Genomic DNA, 22,381 nt, shown 5'->3' with positions numbered 1-22,381 from the left:
CAGTTCAATAATGCTCAAAGCAGTTGATTAGACTGAGATATCTAAGAAAGTTTGCCATCAGCCGAAGCCTTTGTTTTTCTCATTATTTTGGACTTGCAAGTTTTTCTATTTTGCAACATTTTCAAAATTAACATCTGTTTATTAGACAGCAGTGGACGTAATTGCCTTAACCTAAGATTCTAAATTAGATCTTCAAATCATTAAAATATGCTGGCCCTTTTACCCACCAGTGTTTTGTTTCACTTTGAAAAATTATGTTCTGGAATAAAACCATGGAATTAACTCCATGTTGGTATTTTAATTTTGGTGTGGGACTGAGACCTAATAAAGTAGAGATTTGGCACCATGTCAATGAATCCAGTTTTCTGTCCAAACAACAGGCAGCTAAACCCCTTCAAAGGTTATGCCTATGTTGTCTTTAAGTTGGACTTTGAAGGATACTAGTTTGGAGTAAGTGGACTCTCCCTCTTTTTTATTTTTATTACCCTAGCCCTTTCCACAATCTTCTTTGTCTCTGGGACAACCTAGATTACTCGCTCTATGAAGTGGCATGTTGGGTGTCACCAGGCCACTCCATTAGACTGGTTTATGACCAGAATGGAAAATGTCAGTCAGGAAATATCAAGGGAGGGCAGTTTCCCCATTTATGTAACTCCTGGTGTTAACTGTACCATTTTTATTTTAGAGAGCAATGAAAATATCAGAACTGATGGTGATAAGTTAATAAAGGAGGAACCAATGAATTTGGATGAGACCAAAAATGAATCCGGTTCACAAGAACAGGAAACGTTTATCTCAACTGATCTTCTCAATGTGAGTGAGGCCTTTCAACTCAGGACTTGGTATAAAAAGAGAGTAAAAACCTCTAAATTAGATGGATTGTTGGATCGACGAGTAAAACAGTTTACGATGGAAGAGAAACAACGGCAAGAAAAACTGAAACAAGAAGCCTTAATGAAATTACCGAAAAATGAACAGAAAAGCATAGCTGAACCACAGAAATCTGATCAGGCTGGAAACTGTCTTGAGAAAAAGCCTGAATCAGTAGTGCAGGAAAAAGAACATGTGGGCCAGATCTCTCAAAAAATTGCCATTGATCGCGGGATGGCATCAGTTCAAGAAAGCACTGCTGAGAAAAAGCCGGGTTTGACCCCTGAAAAAGACCCAGTTTTAGCACCATTGAAGGATCCGGGTATTGATAATGCCAAGTCAAACCAAAAACATACCAAGGAGACCACTGAGAATAATATTGAATCAATGGTCACTAGTGATGAAACAAAGGACCTGCATTTAAAAAACAGGGAAAATGGTGCGGAAGGCAGTGCCCTGCAATCAGTTGTGGGGAAAAAGTCTGTAAATGATGGTTCTGATCTGAAAAATGAGAGTATCTGTGAGCCATTGGCAACAGAAGGAAACCATGGCAATCAAAACACAAACATGGAAGAGAGTGTCGTTGAAGGTGGTGGTGATCTAATGGAGACAGGTGAAAAAAACAGCTCTGAAATTAAGGCAAATAAAGACATTCTTGGAATTATATATCCTGAAAAGATAGACCCACAAACCAATGAAGCAATTTCTGTAAAATGTGATGGACCAATGATTGTTGAGGAAAATGGTATAAAAGAATTCCCTGTCCACCGGGAAAGCAATAGTATTGAAAATAGATGCCTTGTAAAAATGGACACAGATGGTTGTATGGAAAATAAGATTTCTGAAATGGAAGCAGCAGAGGGCAAACTGGAGCATCAGCACCCTGTTGATCAGGTTAATGGAAAAGATGTTTTGGAATCTAAATCAGCTGTTGCAATGAAGAACTATGAATTGGTGCCATCTGAAGCATCTGCTGCTGTTAATAACATTGAACCCTTTAAGGAAAAGAGCAGCACCAAAGTAAACTCTGAAAAAGAAATAAAATCATCAGCAAAAGACCCACTGGTTAAGCTCGTTATGAATGGAGATATTACCATGGGTGATTTACAGGACAAGCCTATTAGAATAGAAGGAAAAATTTTAACCGCTGTTCATGATGGTGTAATCACACACAATGATGATGCAGTTCCCCAGTTAAAGGCACCCAGGACAGATGATGCAGTCCCACAGGCAAAGGCACCCAGGTTAGATGATCCTGCCTCACAGGTAAAGACACACAAGTTAGATCATCCAGTCCCACAGACAAAGGTACCCAACTTGGATGATGACCCACAGGTAAAAGCACACCTGTTGGATGATGCAGTCCCACAGGTAAAAGCACCCAGGTTAGATGATCCTGTCCCACGGGTAAAGACACACGTGTTAGATGATGCTGTCCCACAGCTAAAAGCACCCAGTTTAGATGATGTAGCCCCACAGGTAAAGACATCCAGGTTAGATGATGCTGTCCCACACCTAAAACCACCCAGTTTAGATGATGCTGCCACACAGGTAAAAGCACCCAGGTTAGATGAGGCATTGACACAGGCCAATGCACCCAGGTTAGAACATGCACGATTGCCGGTAAATGAATCTAAGTTAGTTAATATTTCTGAGGTAATAAGTTCTTCCAAAGGGTCAGATCTTTTAAATGTTACCTTGGATAAATCAACAGAGACTGAAAATATAGTGAAACCATTGGAAATAGATGGACAACTGCATAAAAAAGCTACTTCTCCACCCCTAATTTCTGTAGCAGACTCTACTTTGAGCAAGAGCTTCAGTGAGCAAAACGGGATTCAATCGGAAAGTGAAGTTGGTGATATCAATGGGGATCATGAGGTTAAAACTATTACTAAAATGACCACCACAACTACAACCATTTCCACAGAATCTAAAACTGTTGTTAGTGTGACTGAGGCTTCCTCTCTACAGAGCAATACTCCATCAGTGGTGTCCTGTATTAAGAACTGTGCTGTTTCTTCAACAACGACCACAACCACAACATTCACAAAAGTGACCTCACCAAAACTGGACAGTACAGTAGATGCCATGACAGTCACAGAAAAAACTGTAGTCACAACCACAGTGACGGACTGTGTGGCCACTCCAGGTGGCATGTCAACAACTACCATGACTGTAAGTAAGGAATATTCCACCAAGGACAAAGTTAAACTAATGCGGTTTTGTCGGCCCAAAAAGACCAGGTCTGGCACAGCCCTTCCTTCATACCGTAAATTTATTACCAAAAGTAGCAAGAAGAGCATATTTGTCCTGCCCAATGATGACCTACGGAAATTGGCCAGGCGATCTGGGATTCGAGAGGTTCCAGGATTTAACTACAATGCAAAACCCGCGCTGGACATCTGGCCATATCCATCACCGAGACCAACATTTGGCATTGCGTGGAGGTATTCTAAATTAACTCTTAAAGTGGTTACAGTAGTTATTAAAGTTTTTTTTGTTCGTTCACGGGATGTGAGCATCGCTGGCTGGGCCAGCATTTATTGCCCATCCTTGAGGGCATTTAAAAGTCAACCACATTACTGTGGATCAGGAGTCACATATAGGCCAGACCAGGTAAGGACGACAGATTTCCCTCCCTAATGCATTTTAGTGAGCCAGATGGATTTTTATGGCAATTGACAATGGTTTCATGGTCATCATTAGATTTTTAATTCCAGAAATTTATTGAATTCAAATTTCACCATAGAACCTGGTCTATGGATTGTTAGTCCAACGACTGTCACTACCTCACCCTGGTAGTGTTTGGACTTGATTTTCCAATTCAAACTGTTGATTTCTTGCCATTCCTGACCGATGTTGCTACTTTGGAATGGCCATCACAATTTGTCGATTTTCTCCCCATTTTTATTCCCTTAGCCTTTGACTCTTTATTATGGCGATATAACCCTGCAATGCTGGTTGTCATTTAGTGGTTCATCCACATAGCCTTAATTCAGGTGTGTGCTTAAATAGTGAAAGATGCCAGACCACTTGAGTCTTGCAACCTTAGTCCAAAAAGCACAAGAAGATAAAGATTGTCAGCATGAGTATGTCATTCTGCCTCTCAAACCTCGTTCACCATTTATTGTGATCTTGACTGATAATTGCCCAGCTTCATTTTCTCACTCTATCCCACATGCTTTGATTACCTTTCTATTCAAAGACCTATTGATCTGTCTTGAATATATTCAACGATTAATATGGCTAATCATTTAACTTGAACTCCTCATTTCATGCCCCTCAAGTGCACTTACAACAAAAGTGCAAACACCATTATTTTTCTTAGTTGCAAGGTTCCCGGGCCAGTTTTAATGTATGTTTACTCACGCAGCTGAGATCAGCTAACACAGCATTGATTAGTAGGTTGAGCCTGAAAACTTTGTGGCCTGGTTCAACTACTAATTGATTTTAAATCTTCAGCCATCAAGGGAGCTGCTTTGTCATGGGTATGAAGTCTCTCCTGAGTTGCATAGATGTTTCATGCGAATGATTCCCCAATTTGTCATTACATTGCTGATTTGCTGCTTTTATTAAAGCAAGTTTTGTTTTTAATTTTGGGAAGCTACATGATTAAGAAATTCCTTGAGCTTTGAGATTTAGTGTAAGTCGATGGGTAAGCTGTACTTAAGCCCTACTTTTATGTGCTGGTAACCACTACTTTTTAAAAACAGTTGTGAAACAATATTCTTAAAATGGTCAACGAATCCAATATTCCTTTTGGCCGCTAATGCAATGAATTTATTTACTACGTTTTCTATTTTTTCTGCTACTACAAGCATAAACTTTTCTGTGCTTCATTTTCTGCTGATTCCTCATTTTCTCTATTCTTCGACCTGGTAGCAAGATATCCAATTGAGCTTTGTGAAATTCTGGCATGTGCCTTTTGCACGTTATTTTGCAATCATAGAAAGTTTATTGCACAGAGGAAGCCATTTGGTCCATCGTGTCTGCACCAGCCAAAAATCGAGCCACCCACCCAAATTCCACTTCTAGCATTTGGTCCATTGATGTGCAGGTTAGGGCACTTGGCACACCGATGTGCATATCCAAATACCCTTTAAATTAGTTGAGAGTTTCTGCCACTCTTACCCTTTTTCAGGTAGTCAGCTCCAGGCCCCTATCACCGTCTGGGTGGAAAAAGGCTTTCTCCTCCCCTCCCTAATCCTTCTGTCAATTATTTGCCCCCCCCATTTCTCTACACCTCTCCGTATCCTCCCATTCATTGTGTATTCCCTGGCATTGTTTGACCTCCCCAAATGCATCGCCTCCCACTTCTTTGCGTTGAATTCTCTTCTGCTCACCTGACCAGTCTTGATCTCTTCCTGCAGTCTACAAATATCCTCCTTGTTATCAACCTTGCAGCCAAATGTTGTTGTCTGAATACTTCTTGATTGTTCCCTGGCACCATATCGGCCTCTGTTTGAGTGATACATAAGAATATTCTTCTTTTACAGTTTTCTGTCACCTTTGCCCTCTAGTTGTATGGGATGGTGCTGCGCCCCTCTGCAGACACGCAGCTTATATCTGTTAGTAATCCAGGAAGCCAAAGTTCAACATTTGTGTGTGTATTTCTTGTTGCCTGGTGAGTGGGGGGATATCAAGTATATTGTTGGTGCAAAGCCCAGGAGACCAAGCAGCAAGTCAGACAATATACACACTTAATTGCTGCCTTTGAAATGCACAATTCTGCGATACATGGGCCTGCCCAGCCGAAGATGATTTTTCTCTACTCCACTCTTAGTCAAACACAGCATGGAAACTGTTGAATTACTAACAGGGATGATTTGATCTAGGCTTGGCTTTCCTTCCAGTGGTTATTTCTATAGTTTTTTCAGACACCAGTTTGTCTACTTTTTTTCTCCTTTTGGGTGGGTGTGGGTGGAGACTGGGGAGGTAGATATACATTTAGGTGCCGGAGAAACAATTACAGAGGGCAATACTCGAATGGGTCTGATGTTGGTGTTGTCACTTGCTTCTCCCGGACGGATTTCGCTGCCGTTGTCGTCTCGCGCTCACCTCCACTTCATCCGTTCTTCCCATCTTTCGCCTGTATTCTCCTTGTTCTCTGTTCCTGTAGATGCCAAGTTTGTTATCGTTTCCCATGCCCTCCTTCCGGCTATCATTTCCCTGCCTCCCTGGTTCTCCTCTATTGTTCCCTGTCTCTCTCTTCCCCCCCCCCCCTCCCCCCTCCTGTGGTTCGCCTTTCTTTCCTCTTGGGTTTACCCCTTACCCCCCCCCGGGTATCTCTCCCTCACATGCTTTGGCTACTTTCCCCTGATTCTTGGCTGCCTGGCTATTCTTCCAGTTCGTTGGCCACAAACAGGTCTCGGAACAATTGGGTGAATGGCTCCCACGTTCTGTGGAAGCCGTCGTCTGACCCTCGGATGGCGAATTTGATTTTCTCCATTTGGAGAGATTCCGAGAGATCGGACAGCCAGACTGCAGCTTTGGGTGGTGCTGCTGACCGCCAGCCGAACAGGATTCTACGGCGGGCGATCAGGGAGGCAAAGGCAAGGGCGTCCGCCCTCCTTCCCAGGAATAGATCTGGCTGGTCTGAAACCCCGAAGACCGCCACTTTCGGGCATGGCTCTACCCTCATTCCCACCACTACTGGACATTGCCTTGAAGAAAGCTGTCCAGTACTCCACAAGTCTGGGGCAAGACCAGAACATGTGAGCGTGGTTGGTCAGGCCGCCTTGGAACCGTTCACATCCATTCTCCACCTCCGGGAAGAACCCTACTCATACGGGTTCATGTTAAGTGGGCTCTATGTACCACTTTTAGTTACGTCAGGCTGAGCCTTGCGCCCGTGGAGGTGGAGTTGACTCTATGCAGTGAGTTTTTGAAGAGGTGACATAGAAACGTGATGAGGGAAGGGCTGTGGATTTAGTTTATAGGGACTTTAGTAAGGCGTTTGACAAGGTCCCACATGGCAGACTGGTACAAAAAATAAAATCACATGGGATTCTGGGTGGGCTGGCCATATGGATATAGAACTGGCTTGGTTATAGAAGACAGAGTAGTGGTGGAAGGGTGTTTTTCAGAATGGAGATCTGTAGCTAGAGGTGTTCCGCAGGGATCAGTGCTGGGACCTTTGCTGTTTGTAGTATATATAAATGATCTGGAGGAAAATGTGGGTCGTCTGATTAGTAAGTTTGTGATGACGTGAAGATTGGCAGGGTTGCTGATAGTGCCGAGGATGCAACAGGATATAGATAGATTGGAGACTTGGGCACAGAAATGGAAGATGGAGTTTAATCTGGGCAAATGCGAGGTGATGCATTTTGGAGGATCAAATCTAGGTATGAATTATACTGTAAATGGCAGAACCCTTGGGGACATGAACATACAGAGTGATCTGAGCGTGCAGGTCTACAGTTTCCTAAAAGTGGCAACACAAGTGGCCAAAGTGATTAAGAAGGCATATGGCATGCTTGCATTCATCAGCCGAGAGTACAAGAGTTGGGAAATCATGTTGCAGCTATATGAAACCTTGGTTAGGCGGCATTTGGAGTATTGCGTGCAGTTCTGGTCACCACATCATCAGCAGGATGTGGAAACTTTGAAAAGAGTGTAAAGAAGGTTCACCAGGATGTTGCTTGCTCTTGAGAGTGTTGGCTTTGAGAAGAGGTTGAATAAACTAGGATTGTTTTCACTGGAAAGACGGAGGCTGAGGGGAGACATGATAAGAGGTCTACAAAATAGAGAGGCATAGACAGGGTGGATAGTTAGAAGCTTTTTCCAAGCTTGACAGTGTCAATTACAAGGGAGCACAGGTTCAAGGTGAGTGGGGGAAAGTTTAAGGGAGATTTGCGGGGTACATTTTTCATGCAGAGTGGTGGCATCCTGGATTGCGCTGCCAGAGGATGTGGTGGAAGCAGGCACATTAGCAACATTTAAGAGGCATCTGGATGGATACATGAATAGGGAGGAAATAGGATGAATAGGGACCAAGTAAGGGCAGAATGTTTTTTTTCAGTTAGGGTATCGTGACCGGCACAAGCTTGGAGGGCCAAAGGATCTGTTCCTGTGCTGTACTTTTCTTTGTTCTTTCTAGGTGAGGGGTTTTGTAGATGCACTAGCTATAATTTTCAGAAGTTCTCTTGATTGACGGGCCATTCTTTTAGGTTGAAAAAGATACGCATGTCACTCTGCTGTTGAAGAGATGAGGTGCCTAAAATCTGTTGTCCTGAAATTTAGTCTATACTGTATAGGGTGACTGAACACTTCAGCTGATTGGAGAGCCAGCATGGATGTGTAAAGAGTGAAAATGTAAATGTCGCCACAATTCCAGAAGACCATAGGCTGTTCTCTCCTTTGAGAGAGATTTGACTGGTGGTGAATTAACTAGATGATCACCACACTTGCAGGCGAGCAATAAGGTTGAGCAGCCTTTCATGTATAACCTCAGCTGGTTCGGGAATTAAACCCGTGTTGCTCCACATCATGAACCAGCCATCCAGCCAACAGCTGTAAAGAGTAGGTCATGTCTGATTAACCTGATTGAAATTTTTAAAGACGTTACTAAAGTAATGGACATGCAAATGTCTGACAATGTTATTTATATGAACTTCCAGAAGACATTTGATCAAGTCCGTCATAAGAGATGGAGTTCATGGAATTAAAGGCAGATTATTGACCTGGTTAGGAAATTGGTTGTGCAGCAAGAAGCAGAGGATAATGGGCAGGTACGCTTAACTGGCAGGATTTGACTAGCAGGATTCGCTAAGCACCTAGGTTAGGGCCTCAACTATTCATCTTATTTGTTAACCATTTAGATGATGGGATCGAAAGCCACATATCAAATTTTGTTGATGACACAGGTGGCATTAAAAATCATGTAGATGAGAGCATATTGACTGGAAAAGATATCGTTCGAGTACAATAGATGGGTCGTTTTTTGTACAGTGTGTGCAGGAGGGTTTCCTGAAACAATATGTTGATAGGCCAACAAGAGGCGAGGCCACGTTGGATTTGGTTTTGGGTAATGAACCAGGCCAGGTGTTGGATTTGGAGGTAGGAGAGCACTTTGGGGACAGTGACCACAATTCGGTGACGTTTACGTTAATGATGGAAAGGGATAAGTATACACCGCTGGGCAAGAGTTATAGCTGGGGGAAGGGCAATTATGATGCCATTAGACGTGACTTGGGGGGGATAAGGTGGAGAAGTAGGCTGCAAGTGTTGGGCACACTGGATAAGTGGGGCTTATTCAAGGATCAGCTACTGCGTGTTCTTGATAAGTATGTACCGGTCAGGCAGGGAGGAAGGCGTCAAGCGAGGGAACCGTGGTTTACCAAGGAAGTGGAATCTCTTGTTAAGAGGAAGAAGGAGGCCTATGTGAAGATGAGGTGTGAAGTTTCAGTTGGGGCGATGGATAGTTACAAGGTAGCGAGGAAAGATCTAAAGAGAGAGCCAAGACGAGCAAGGAGGGGACATGAGAAGTATTTGGCAGGAAGGATCAAGGAAAACCCAAAAGCTTTCTATAGGTATGTCAGGAATAAGCGAATAACTAGGGAAAGAGTAGGACCAGTCAAGGACAGGGATGGGAAATTGTGTGTGGAGTCTGAAGAGATAGGCGAGATACTAAATGAATATTTTTCGTCAGTATTCACTCAGGAAAAAGATAATGTTGTGGAGGAGAATGCTGAGCCCCAGGCTAATAGAATAGATGGCACTGAGGTACGTAGGGAAGAGGTGTTGGCAATTCTGGACAGGCTGAAAATAGATAAGTCCCCGGGACCTGATGGGATTTATCCTAGGATTCTCTGGGAGGCCAGGGAAGAGATTGCTGGGCCTTTGGCTTTGATTTTTATGTCATCATTGGCTACAGGAATAGTGCCAGAGGACTGGAGGATAGCAAATGTGGTCCCTTTGTTCAAAAAGGGGAGCAGAGACAACCCTGGCAACTATAGACCGGTGAGCCTCACGTCTGTAGTGGGTAAAGTCTTGGAGGGGATTATAAGAGACAAGATTTATAATCATCTAGATAGGAATAATATGATCAGGGATAGTCAGCATGGCTTTGTGAAGGGTAGGTCATGCCTCACAAACCTTATTGAGATCTTTGAGAAGGTGACTGAACAGGTAGATGAGGGCAGAGCAGTTGATGTGGTGTATATGGATTTCAGCAAAGCATTTGATAAGGTTCCCTACGGTAGGCTATTGCAGAAAATACGGAGGCTGGGGATTGAGGGTGATTTAGAGATGTGGATCAGAAATTGGCTAGCTGAAAGAAGACAGAGGGTGGTGGTTGATGGGAAATGTTCAGAATGGAGTTCAGTCACAAGTGGAGTACCACAAGGATCTGTTCTGGGGCCGTTGCTGTTTGTCATTTTTATCAATGACCTAGAGGAAGGCGCAGAAGGGTGGGTGAGTAAATTTGCAGACGATACTAAAGTCGGTGGTGTTGTCGATAGTGTGGAAGGATGTAGCAGGTTACAGAGGGATATAGATAAGCTGCAGAGCTGGGCTGAGAGGTGGCAAATGGAGTTTAATGTAGAGAAGTGTGAGGTGACTTTGGTAGGAATAACAGGAATGCGGAATATTTGGCTAATGGTAAAGTTCTTGACAGTGTGGATGAGCAGAGGGATCTAGGTGTCCATGTACATAGATCCCTGAAAGTTGCCACCCAGGTTGATAGGGTTGTGAAGAAGGCCTATGGAGTGTTGGCCTTTATTGGTAGAGGGATTGAGTTCCGGAGTCAGGAGGTCATGTTGCAGCTGTACAGAACTTTGGTTCGGCCGCATTTGGAGTATTGCGTACAGTTCTGGTCACCGCATTATAGGAAGGACGTGGAGGCTTTGGAGCGGGTGCAGAGGAGATTTACCAGGATGTTGCCTGGTATGGAGGGAAAATCTTATGAGGAAAGGCTGATGGACTTGAGGTTGTTTTCGTTGGAGAGAAGAAGGTTGAGAGGAGACTTAATAGAGGCATACAAAATGATCAGGGGGTTGGATAGGGTGGACAGTGAGAGCCTTCTCCCGCGGATGGATATGGCTGGCACGAGGGGACATAACTTTAAACTGAGGGGTAATAGATATAGGACAGAGGTCAGAGGTAGGTTCTTTACGCAAAGAGTAGTGAGGCCGTGGAATGCCCTACCTGCTACAGTAGTGAACTCGCCAACATTGAGGGCATTTAAAAGTTTATTGGATAAACATATGGATGATAATGGCATAGTGTAGGTTAGATGGCTTTTGTTTCGGTGCAACATCGTGGGCCGAAGGGCCTGTGCTGCGCTGTATTGTTCTATGTTCTATGTTCTATAAGGTACAAAGATGATAGATTAAGTGATTAGTCAAAACTGTGAAGTGGAATTCAATTTAGGAAAATGTGAATTCATCTACTTTGGGCATAAAAAGGATAGAAAGGAGTACTTCCCAAATGGTGAGAAGTCAGAAGCAGGAGGCTGTCATGAATCCCTGAGCGAATGCACGGCCAATTCCAGCACCACTTGACCCAGAGTCGCAACACACGTGAAATTAGATTTTATTTAAAATACCCGAGGTCCTTGGCTGAGCCCAAGAAACTGCAGTCACCAGGTTTGTAACTTAAAAACGCAAGTAACTGTTTATTATGTACAGTATTATAACTAAATGGACAGAAAATGTAACTGACTATCTGCTATCCCCCCCCTTGTAACTTGTCCATCTCTCGCGTGGGCTCGCTCTGTTGCGCACTCTCTCGCACTCTGATGCACTGCCTTTCCAGTCAATGTCTGCAGGTAAAATTCAGGGCTTTCGTTTTGGTGGTACTTCCTTCGAGGCTTGAGATAGTTTTCTCTGGCAAGGTTGTTTACTTTCTCTGCAGTCTCTGTATCATTTCAGGTTCACACAAAGGATGTGCCAAGCACTCGCTGCTTTCAGGACATTAGAGCAGTTCTTCCACTTAAGTAAGCAGGAGAGAGAGCATTCATTTTACTTCCAAGGTCTAAACACTTTGCCAAATTCTCTCAAAGCATCATTCAGGAATATATCACTGACCGTTGTCAGACAGAACACTGTCCCTGGCCAACCTACCGGTTGCCAGTTAACCAATCAAACAGGCTCCCTCCACAACTGGTTTCTAAGACCACCCGGTGCTGAAGAATCTGACTTCTCCTCTTCAAAGTACAAAACCTGGGAATGCAGTGTCCTGGCGAATAGTCTGTTTCAAGTTTGAGTTTTCTATTTAAAGACACATCCCAATTTTGGGTCCACAGACCAAAATAATAAAAATAACATAACTAGGAAATAAACTGGAAGGGCTCTTGCATATGTCCCCCCCTTAGAGGGATTAAACGTCATCGCAAGGACCTTTCATTACTAGGTATATGACACAAACCACAAAACACACATCCATTCCTTTTCCCTTTCCCACTACATAGGTTCCCCCAATCTTGTATCTGTCTCTTATCTGCACTTGGACTCGTGACAATGCAGCCGCGATAATATTGCCATTTCTGGAAGTATGCGCATTTTTAAGTTGAAAGGGTGCAACAAAAGAATTCTAATGGAACAATCTTGAGTTCAGAGACTTAAATCTTTCCACAAACACACAATAATCTTTATTGTCACAAGTAGGCTTATATTAACACTGCAATTAAGTTACTGTGAAAAGCCCCTAGTTGTGGATGATGGTCAATATAGACTAGGCTTACTGGACATAAACTTCAGCATAGCAATGCTAACGCTTCCATCTCAATGGTGGAATATTTTAATTGGCACAGACTTAGTTTCTTTGAGAAGTATCCCGCCAGTCCCACTATTCATGGCTCGTCATCCTGTAGTAATACTGCCCCCACCCCCAGCTCACTGGCATCATCTGGGACAATTTTAAGGGGTTTGGAAAATTGGGGCAGCCAACACTGGTTTCGTTACCAATATGCTCCTTAATTTCTCAAAAGCTGTTTGGCATTCTTGTTTCTGTTATGTCGGATTGGTAACCTTGGCCGGGTTTCTCCCCTACCCAGCGGGGAGGGGGGCCCCGGTGGGGTGGAGTGGCGGGAACCACTCCGGCGTTGGGCCGCCCCAAAGGTGCAGATTTCTCCGCACCTTCAGGGGCCAAGCCCTCACTGTGAGGGGCTAGGCCCACGCCGGAATGGTTTCCGCTGCACCGGCTGGCGTGGAAGGCCTTTGGCAACACGCCCGCCGGAGCCGAAAGGACTTCGCCGGCCGGCGGAAGTCCGCGCATGCGTGGGAGGGTCAACGGGTGCTGAAGTCAACCCCGTGCATGCGCAGGGTGGGGTCTGTTCCGCGTCGGCCATGGTAAAGGCTGTGGCCGAGGCGGAGGGAAAAGAGTGCCCCGGTGGGCCCCGATCGCGGGCCAGGCCACCGTGGAGGCACCCCCGGGGCCAGATTGCCCAGCGCCCCCCCCCCCCCAAAGGACCCGCGCCCCCCCCCCCTCCCCCCCCCCCCCTCCCCCCCCCCCAAAGGACCCCGGCACCAGTCCCGCCGGTAAGGTAGGTGGTTTGATTCACGCCGGCGGGACTGGCATGACAGCAGCGGGCCGGAGAATCGCCGGGGGGGGGGGGGGGGGGAGGCGACTGGCGTGGCGCGATTCCCGCCCCCGCCGAATATTCGGTGCCAGAGAATTTGGCGGCCTACGGGGTCGGTATTCACGCCAGCCCCCGGCGATTCTCCGACCCGGCGGAGGATCGGAGAATCCTACCCCTGATCTCTAGTTTGGGATGTTCTGGATCTAGCGTGTTTGCCCACATTTTCATTATTTTCCCGAAACCTTTAAATGCTCTTTGGCTACCTGACCAGCTCCTGTGAATCTCTCCAAAAACGTGGGCATGTAATCCAACTTTGAGGATTTGTCTTTTTGTTTTAGACATGTCTCTTTCATTAATTTTAATGGACTTCATAGCCATAGGCCAATCCAATTTCATCTACACCTCCCACTGCCTGGGAAAAGCTTAATGATCTGTTGAGCTGTTCGCAGAAAAATACTTTTCACTGTACCTTGGTACATGTGACAATAAACAAATCCAATCCAATGAGCTAAAACCAGCAGATTCATTCAGAGAATCCCTGGTGGAAAATAGTAAAAAATCCAATCTCTTTGATATTGATGGCAATAGGCCCTAATCGTGGTTTTGAGAGTCTGATAATATCTCTTCAAAGCTCCCTGCATTTGTGGGTGATAGGCGGTTGACTTTAGTTGCTTGATACAACGGATTATGCCCTGGAAAGTTTTAGACATAAAGTTAGAACCCTGGTCAAATTGTACTTTAAAAAAAAAATATATATATATATATATATATATATTTTTATTCAAATTTTTCCAACAATTTTTAATAACAAACCCCCCCCCCCCCCCCCCCCAATAACAAAAGGAAGAAAGAACACAAAACCCCACAATCAGAAATCACCCCCCCCCACCCAAATACCCCCCCGAAAGAGGCATCTCCACTCTTCTCTCTCCCCCCCCCCGGGGTTGCTGCTGCTGACCTCCTCCTTACGCTCCACGAGATAGTCTAGGAACGGTTGCCACCGCCTGAAAACCCCTGCACAGACCCTCGTAAGGCAAACTTTATCCTCTCCAATTTAATGAACTCTGCCATGTCATTTATCCAGGCTTCCACGCTGGGGGGCTTCGCATCCTTCCATAATAACAAGATCCTCCGCCGGGCTACCAGGGACGCAAAGGCCAGGATACCGGCCTCTTTCGCCTCCTGCACTCCCGGCTCGTCCGTTACCCCAAATATTGCCAACCCCCAGCTCAGCTTGACCTGGACATTCAACACCTTGGACATAGTCCTCGCAAGGCCCCTCCACAACCCCTCCAGTGCCGGGCACGACCAGAACATGTGGACGTGATTTGCCGGACTTCCTGAGCACCTGTCCTCCACCCCAAAGAACCTACTCATCCTCCCCCCTGTCATATGCGCTCTGTGAACAACCTTGAATTGTATTAGGCTGAGCCTGGCGCAAGAGGAGGAAGAATTAACCCTACTCAGGGCATCAGCCCACAGACCCTCATCAATCTCCTCCCCAAGCTCCTCCTCCCACTTGCCCTTTAGCTCCTCTACCGCGGCCTCCTCCTCCAAATTGTACTTCCATGGGTAGGCCGTAGCGTGTGAAGAACTTCCAACTTTTCTACTACTAGCTTAGCTGTAATTGATCTTAAAGGTATGGTTTCTGGATGATCATATCCATGACCGTAAGAATGTACTGATGCCCTGCCTTCGTTTTAGGCAATGGTCCTACACAATCTACCAATACCTGACAAAATGGTTCTTAAAACTGGTTGGATATCAAAGCTGCTGGTCTAATCACATGTTATGGTTTACCTATTTCCTGATAGGTTCGACAGAATTGCACAACCTCCTTATGCAGTCTTGGCCAGAAAAAATGCCTGAGTTTTTGGAATTTGTGTGCGACCCACAGTATTTCCCCACGATATTTGGGCAGTACCACTATCTGATGAACAACTGTCCATTCCTTGTCTGCAGGTTTATGGGGATGTCTCCATTTCCTCATCAATACTCTGTTCTTCTGGAACTCCCTCAGCTTCTGAGAGAGCTGAATAGGCTCATCTATGTAACTCTGGGGTCTGGCTCCAGGGCCTCAATTAATGAAGTCCTATCAAACGCATACTATGAATTATTCTCGTCCTCAAGGATAGTTTTGGCTATTCTACCACCTGATGGTGGTGTGACTTCAACCTCTGGTGATAGACTTTGTTTAGCCATTGCCCTGATCACCGCACATGACGAAAAAATACCTGGAAACTGTTCCTGTAACTGTTCTGTCTCCTTGTCAGTCCAAAGATGTGCAGATTAGGTGGATTGACCATGCTAAATTGCCCTAGGTGTCTAAAATTGCCCTTCGTGTTGGGTGGTGTTCCTGGGTTATGGGGATAGGGTGCTCTTTCAAAGAGCCGGTGCAGACTCGATGGGCCGAATGGCCTCCTGCACTGTAGATTCTATGATTATCTCCCCTCAGACTCTCTTTAATCATGGGCAAAGCTATAATCTTCATTCCTGCCAAACCATTCCCCCAAAATGAGTATATTCTTTCTACTGGTAACTTATTGACCATCTGACAGCTACTGGATCTGATAATAAATCACACTCCACTTGTACTTTAAACATACAAAGGAACGGAGATATAATCTCCATTTATCCCATTCTCTAACACCTTAACTTTCATTTAACTCTCCAGAGGGAAAATCAAATCCCTCTTCAGTAAAGGAGTTTGCGAAGAACCTATATCCCTTAAAATAGTTTAGCACAGTAGGCTAAAACAGCTGGCTTGTAATGCAGAACAATGCCAGCAGTGCGGGTTCAATTCCCGTACCGGCCTCCCCAAACAGGCGCAGGAATGTGGCGACTAGGGGCTTTTCACAGTAACTTCATTGAAGCCTACTTGTGACAAGCTATTATTATTATTATTATTTATGGGTTTGGCTACATCATTTGATAAAAATGGGGAGTTCTTCCCCTTAGACAAAAGCTCTACATAGCTCCCATCTACCTCATTTGCTGCATCTCCCACAGCAGTGGTTATCTCTGGTCTCCTTGTTCTCACTAGAGATACAGCCTGCCCTGTAGTATTCTTCACTTTCCTTACCTTTTCAGAAACCTCATGAACTCCTGCAAGTCCCATGAGCTTTACTCACCGCTCCCAACGTACTGAACGAACATGCCCCACTTTACTGCAATGGAGTAACGCTTGGGCCTCAGTACTTTCCTTCCTGGTCTGAGGAGGAGATCTCAGAAAATTCCTGGCTATAATTTCCTTACCGTGGCTACCTGCCTTCCTTTAACTCTCCCACTTCGTATCCCTTTTGTTGCTTGTCTAGCGGTTATAACCCTTTGGCCTTCAACATTTGTTCTTATCACAGAAGGTAGTGAATTCTTCCAAGTGAATGATTTTTCTTAGAGCCTCTTAAAAAGTTTCAACTCCCAATACTTGTACCCACCTATTAAAATTGTTCTGCTTAACCTTTTTAAATTCAACATAAGTCTGCCCCGGCTGCCTCCTTAACCTCTGGAACTTTTGCTTATAAGCCTCCGGAACTAATTCAAATGCACCCAAAATCGTCTCTTTTTACCTCGTCGTAATCCTTCTACACCCCTCTGACAGAGAACCATAAACTTTCTGCGCCCACTCTGTCAGTTTACGTTGCATGGGCATTGTCCACTTTTCCTTTGGCCACTCCATTTGAGTTGCTATTTTCTCAAATGCCATGACGAATTGTCTCTACATAATTTTCCTCAAATTTTGGTAGGGCCTATACATATTTAAACATAGGATTTGGACTGGAAAGGTTTACTCCTTCCTCTTGGCTTTCCTCAACTTCTGTCTTTTTCTCCAACCTTTTCCGTTGATATTCTTTTGCTAATCTTTCCATTTCCACATCAAATTTCCTCATTTCAGTTTTCTTTTGAAAAGCTTTCTTTATCTTATTCCCACACCTCCAACTTTTGCCACCATATCCATGTTTTAAAAAATTCCCCCATATGCTCGAACTGCAACAAAATCTCTCCTGATTGGTTTCCAGCCCAGAAGGTGCTACTGATGCTACACTACTTGGGCTATTTGCTCATGGGCTCCTGTGTTTCTAACAGACCCAAGCACTCAACTATATCTCTGTCTTCTTACCTTTAGCCGGCACCTCAACTTTTAATTCACTTGCCAATTCAACTTAACTTTTCAAAGCCCTTGTTAATAAACCTCTTCCTAGGAGCTTCCAGAGCCATCGTGTTATGCTATTACAAATCTGGTGCCTCTTTAATATATACTGTTGCCATCTACCATTCCAAAGATCCCAGGACCAAGCCCCAAACTATAACATAACACCCGAGGCAGTCAAGTGTGGTCAATTCCAGCCCCCTTACCCAGAGCCGCAACACAGGTGAAATTAGATTTTATTTTAAATGCCTGAGGTCCTTGGCTGTGCCCAATATACTACAGTCTCTTGCCGTTTATTATGTACAGTATTATAATTAAATGGACAGAAAATGTAACTGACTGTCTACTACCCCTTTCCCAAGCCCTTCTTTTCCTAGTTCTTATGTTCCAAGTAGAACTATTCTGTCTAATTCCACCTTCCAACTCTTGGTCTATAGCCCTATAGGTAACATCACCTCAAGAGCACACCTGGTGTTTTTGGTTAATAAGGGCATTTCTTGATAAGAGAATCAAGGGTTATGAGTTAAGGCAGGAGAATGGGGATGCGGAACATATCGGTCTTGATCGAATGGTGGAGTAGACACCTCGAGCCAAATGGCCTAATTCTGCTCCTGTTTCTTATGGTTTTTTTCTAACTCGTTGCACTCTGTGCGCACACACACAGACAAACTATGCAGATGGGAAAGGGAAACAAAAAATATAAATAAGAATAAACGGATAAGGATCCTTGATGCACTGGGATGACTTCCAGTCAATATCTCTCTGAAGTTCAGGCTTTCGGTTTGGTACTTTTTCCTTCTAGGCTTGAGATGGATTTCTCTGGCACGGTTGTCTTCTTTCTCGACAGACTGAGTCATTTCAGGTTCACAACAAAGGATGTGGCAGGCACTCACTGCTTTCAGAACAATAGAGCAGTTCTTTCACTTCAGCCAGCAGGGGAGAGGGTGTTCTCTTCACTTCCAAGGTCTAAACACTTCTAAGTTCTCTCGGAAAGCATCACACAGGAACCAATCACTGACTGTTGTCAAGCCGAACACTGTCCTGGGCCCAAACCATCGGATGCCAGTTAACCAGTCGGACAGCCTGCCTCCACAGCCGGTTCCTAAGATCCACCCAGTGCCGAGGAGTCCCCTCTCCGAAATACAAAACCTGGGAACACGGAGTCCTGGGTAAGCAGGCTGTTTCAACTTTGAGGGTTTTCTGTTTAAAGGCACATCCCGAATATGGGTCCACGGACCAAAATAATAAAATTAATAAATGGGAACAAGGAAAGACACAGTTTGAACTCTCTGAAAGATCATGGTATGTCACAGGGCTCAAAATAATATTTTTTAGACTAATTTGTTTGAGGAAACAAAATTGCCTTGTTTAATTTTCTTGAGCTATATTTTGGTATAACTTATTTATTGGTGTTACAGTCACAAAGAATCATTTTCATTTGTATTTGTGTTGATTTTTTTCTGAGGTGGGGATGCCAGGTGAGGGGGGTGGAAATCTTCCTCCTTTAGATAAATAGCGCATAGATACCAAATGGAAAGACTCTTATCTTTTATTCCTCATCAAAAATTTACGTATAATTGTGCGAACTGTTCGTACGATATTGGACACACAAAGGAATAGGTGTAGGCTCAAGCCTATACTGCCGTTCCTTGAGATCAAGGCTGATCTGTGACTTAACTACATATACCTGCCTTTGGCCCATATCCGTTAACATTTTTGCTTAATAAAAATCTATCCATCGCAGATTTAAAATTAACAACTGATTTAACTACAACTGCTGTTTGTGGGAGAGTGTTTCAAACCTTTACCAACCTTTGAGTGAAGAGGTTCTTACTTGCATCTCGCCTGAGTGGTCTACCCCTAATTTTTTGACAATGCACCTTGGTTTTAGAATCTCCAACCAGTGGAAATAGTTTATCTTTATCTACCCTGCCTTTCCCTCTTAATATCTTAAATACTTCGATCAGATCACCCCTTCTAAATTCTAGCAAAAACAGGTCTAATTTGAGTAATCTCTCCTCGTAACACCCCTGTAATCCAGGTATCATTTTTGTAAACCTATGTTGCATTCCTTCCTAAGGCCAAAATTTTCTTCCTCCGGTATGGTGCCCAGAACTGCTCACAATACTACAAGTGCGGTCTAACCAGGGTTTTGTATAGCAGCAACATAACCCCTGTGTCTTTGTTCCATTAGACTTTTTGATTATTTTATGCACTTGTTTGTGGCATTTTAAAGGATCTATGCACCTGAAGCCCCAAGTCTCTTTGGACATCCACTACACCTAACCTCTTTCCATTTAGAAAGTACTCCGCTCTATCCTTTTTTGGTCCAAAATGGATAACTTTGCACTTGCTTACATTAGATTCCATCTTCCACAAGTTTGCTCATTCCCTTGGTCTGCCAATTTCTCCTTGCAATTTTATGATATTATCTAGGCTGTCTACAATGCCACCTAACTTTGTTTCATCCGCAAATTTAGATATATGACTTTCTAATCCATCATCCAAGCCATTAATGAATAGTGTGAATAATTGAGGCCCCAAAATAGATCCCTGTGGTGCACCACTAGTCACCACCTACCGATTAGAGTAATTACCCATTATCCCCACTCTGTTATCTGCCGCTCAACCAGTTTCCTAACCATGTCAATAATTTGCCCTTAACTCCGTGGGCTTCCACCTTAGTTAACCGTTTCTTGTGTGGAACTTTATCAAATACCTTCTTGAAGGCCATATAAATGACTTTGGTAGATATTCCCCAGTCCACTACCTTAGTCACCTCCTCAAAACATTCAGTACGATTAGTCAGGCATGACCTTCTCTTCACAAAACCATGCTGACTGTCTCTGATTAACTGAAATTTCTCACGGTGTTCAGTTACCCCATCCCTGATTATAGACTCCAGTAATTTCCCCACCACCGACGTTAGGCTAACTGGTCTGTAATTCCCTGGTTTCTCCCTTTCACTCTCCTTAAAAAGTGGAGGGCAATGTGCAATTTTCCAATCCAGAGGCACTACTCCTGAATCTAGGGAACTCTGGAAGATTATAGTTAGGCCATCTACAATGTGCTCCCTACTTCCTTTAACACTCTCGGGTGGAAGCCGTCAGCTCCTGGCAATTTGTCACTCTTTGATCTATTTGTTTCCTAGTTAGTGATGCTGTACTTGCATTAATTGTATGAAGTCCCTGTCGTCTAACGACTATTAATTTTTTCGGGACTTCTGGCAAGTTATCCTCCTTTTCTCCTGTAAGCACTGAGGCAAAGTCATTGTTCAACATGTCTGCAATTTCCCCATTATCACTGACAGTACCTCAGTTTTCAGCTTTTAGTGGGCTACATTGCTCTTCACCACCGGCTTTCCCTTTATATGATTATAAAACGTCTTACTGCTTTTGATGTCCCTTGCAAGTTTCCTTTCATAATCCCTTTTAATATGCTTATGAGATGCTTTGTGAAGCTTTGCTGGTCCTTGTACTTATTTTGTTCGTTCGGATCTGTGCTATGTCTTGCATTTTGGGCAAACTAGTAAAATTACACACTGACGTAAAAGGAACAATCAATCAATATCCTTCAAGATCTCTATGATTATTATTTCTGTTTGTAATTACCGCCTCACTGGCCTCCTTGCTAGCTCTTGCTGTGAACAAAGGATCAGGAGAGGGTCATCGAGAGGTAGAGAGCAAAAAAATCCCAGGTGGATGGGCCAGCTTCCGAGGGGTTGGGAGGACTGGCGGGCAGGGATGAGAAAGTGGGTTGGGGATAGCTGTGGAAAGAAAAATGGTGGGAATGTTAATGAAAATATTGAGCATGAACAATTATAGCGCAGCTCCCTTCTATATGGGGTAGACTTCTCTCAACATTTTGAATGCTTGTAGTTCATTGAGATGTCTTGAACAAGTATGGAAGATAATCAAAAGGGCAAATCGAATGGTAGCATTTATATCTAGAAGACTCGAGGTTGTGCTCAGCTTTACAAAGTCCTGGTTAGATCACCCCAAACTACATAAGATAGATCAGTTGACCAAAGGTTTCCATGATGTGGAGATGCCAGCGTTGGACTGGGGTGGGCAAAGTAAGAAGTCTTACAACACCAGATTAAAGTCCAACAGGTTAGTTTTGAATCACTAGCTTTCAGAGCACTGCTCCTTCCTCGGGTGAATGAAGAGGTAGTTTCCAGAAACATATGTATAGACAAAGTCAAAGATGCAAGACGATACTTTGAATGCAAGCCTTTGCAGGGAATTAAGTCTTTACAGATCCAGAGAGAGGGATAATCACAGGTTAAAGAGGTGTGAATTGTCTCAAACCAGAACAGTTGGTAGGAATTCGCAAGTCCAGGCCAGATGGTGGGGAGTGAATGTAATGTGACATGAATCCAAGGTCCCGGTTGAGGCCGTACTCGTGTGCGGAACTTGGCTATAAGTTGCTGATCGCCAATTCTGCGTTGTCGCGCGTCTTGAAGGCCGCCTTGGAGAACGCTTACCTGAAGATCAGAGGCTGAATGCCCTTGACTGCTGAAGTGTGGGTCAATTCTATTAATTATTAATGAGAAAGGGTTTCTGTTCAACCCATGGGCAAAACTACATGACCAGAAATCTTGCATATGAAATCACAGTTTGCTTTTGCAGGAGAACATGAGGGAACTATCAGTAGAACTTAAAGTGTTTAACATTGCCAACCTTCGGTTAAGATGATTAACTGAGGTCCTGGCTGCATGTTACAAATGTCGTGGCATTGTTTATTGATGTGCACCCAATTCGACGTCCTGGCAAACATTTCCCGCACGTAACACCCCAGTCAATTGACAGTGCACTTGCTGTATTTGGATTTCATTGTGC

General features: G+C 44.2%; 1 protein-coding gene across 11 annotated transcripts in view; it reads left to right on the top strand.

Moving 5' to 3' along the window:
* bptf (bromodomain PHD finger transcription factor) overlaps nucleotides 1-22,381 on the top strand; it is a 194,879-nt gene that overhangs the window by 92,172 nt on the left and 80,326 nt on the right. For all 11 annotated transcript variants that reach the window (XM_072483721.1, XM_072483720.1, XM_072483722.1 and 8 more), the window contains exon 14: nucleotides 686-3,320. In XM_072483721.1, coding sequence (XP_072339822.1) covers nucleotides 686-3,320 — 2,635 coding nt within the window. The remainder of the gene's footprint in view (nucleotides 1-685; nucleotides 3,321-22,381) is intronic.

The sequence above is a fragment of the Scyliorhinus torazame genome, chromosome 18 (assembly GCF_047496885.1).
Source record: "Scyliorhinus torazame isolate Kashiwa2021f chromosome 18, sScyTor2.1, whole genome shotgun sequence".
Classification (NCBI taxonomy): Eukaryota; Metazoa; Chordata; class Chondrichthyes; order Carcharhiniformes; family Scyliorhinidae; genus Scyliorhinus; species Scyliorhinus torazame.
Note: the sequence above shows the minus strand (reverse complement) of the source record. Positions and strands in the feature narration are given on the sequence as shown.